General features: G+C 38.0%; 1 protein-coding gene across 1 annotated transcript in view; it reads right to left on the reverse strand.

Moving 5' to 3' along the window:
• Positions 1–1,674, reverse strand: part of LOC102196680 (solute carrier organic anion transporter family member 1C1-like) — a 12,219-nt gene that overhangs the window by 4,970 nt on the left and 5,575 nt on the right. Inside the window, exon 9 of the mRNA XM_005725311.1 lies at positions 3–76. Coding sequence (XP_005725368.1) covers positions 3–76 — 74 coding nt within the window. The remainder of the gene's footprint in view (positions 1–2; positions 77–1,674) is intronic.

Genomic DNA, 1,674 nt, shown 5'->3' on the forward strand with positions numbered 1-1,674 from the left:
ACACTCAGCTTATACCTCTTCATCAGCAGCCCTCCGAGGAAGATCCCTATTGCCACTGCTGGCAGGTTCAGGACACCTGAAGGAAACACAGGGGAATATTGCTTGTTAATTTCATACATCATATCACATATACATACTTTATACCAAGCACATTTTCCTTAATGACTATTAATAATTTGTTTGTTAGATGTTAAATATTTGAGTGCATTTTGATCATTTAAACCTTATCTAAAAGTACACACCGCTTATTCACAGAAGGTGAACGTGTGCCAATGCGTGCCTTCTGTTTACACACAATGAAACATTGACATTTGGTGATGTATTCTAAAACCAAGGACCTTCCTGGAAGTCACTGCAGAATCACACCAATGAGTATTTACTGTAATAACTTTGTTTGATATATATTTAACATTTAAGTGAAGTCTTTTTTTCCTGTTTTCTTGTTGTTCTTGTACAATACTACGGAAAAATCTTGAGCATTTCTTCCGAATTTCTTTGAATTTCCAAAGAGACTTTTTTGTAATTATTTTAGATTGGTCTTGAGCAATCGTTCTCCAGGCTTTCTGAAGGTCTGTCATAGTTTGTTTTGGATAGTGATTGCTTTTTCAGAGAATTGTTTTAGACACCAATCTGTGAATTATTCAAGCATACTGAAGGCACCTAACTTAAGGGATGAATCAGTATTAGGTACAAGCAGCTGGTTGCAAAGTCAAATAATTTGCTCACATTTCTTTAGCTGAATCTATGAAAGATTCAAAAGATGACATAGTTTGACAGACATTTTTGGCACAAACAAAGTGATTCCCAGAGAGCTGTTTGCCAAAAGCCTGGCATGGTGTGTAATGTGTCCTCAAACCATTCATGGAAAGTGGACAAGTGGAGGACGGAAGAAGAAGTGTCAGACCTAATAAAGTTGCTATAGCACCAATCTCCTTCAAAGGTGGGACACCTAGCTCAACAGAAGGAATGTCATCATCACAAACATCAGAACCCGTCAGGATTTTTTGAAATCAACTAATCGTTTTAAAATAGTACTCTTAATTTCCTTTTTCGCACTATTTTTCTTTACTGGAATATCAAAGTGTGCCGCAATACTCAACGAGTCATCTATACAACATAACTCAAACTTCTCAGAATTCGAAGCACAAATGAAATCTTGTAAATCAAAATCCATACTTAAATACAAGGCAGTAACATAGTACCAAATGTCAGAATTGTCTGCAGCTCCGGAAAATAGATCCCGGATGAGCCCCCAATTGTGTTACAACCCGGCTCAAAAGCCGCAACATAAATAAGGAGAAGAATACCCGAATTTCAGTGAGAAGAAGTTTTATCTTAAAATGCATAGCAGGTTGGCTAAAATGGCTGGAACCACCAAGGTAAAAACTAGTGAGCCTCTCTCTGAAAGCCTGCTTCAGGTATGCTTTTATCCACACCTGAGTAGATGTGGTCAATTAGCACCAGCTGAACACACTGAGGAGATTAGGGGCTGCAGAAGGGCATAACACTGTTGCCAGCAAATTAACAGTATCTAAAAGTCATGCTCTGGAGAAATAGGAAAAAATCTAATAAAAAAAAAAAGATCTGACACAGGACATGAGAGATGCATGTCTCAGAGGAATGTTGGCTGTGAAGAAGCCATCCTGAAGGAAGGGAAATGAGAAAAGGCAGAAG

The sequence above is a fragment of the Pundamilia nyererei genome, unplaced genomic scaffold (assembly GCF_000239375.1).
Source record: "Pundamilia nyererei isolate P.nyererei 1_Seehausen unplaced genomic scaffold, PunNye1.0 scaffold00014, whole genome shotgun sequence".
NCBI classification, from domain to species: Eukaryota; Metazoa; Chordata; class Actinopteri; order Cichliformes; family Cichlidae; genus Pundamilia; species Pundamilia nyererei.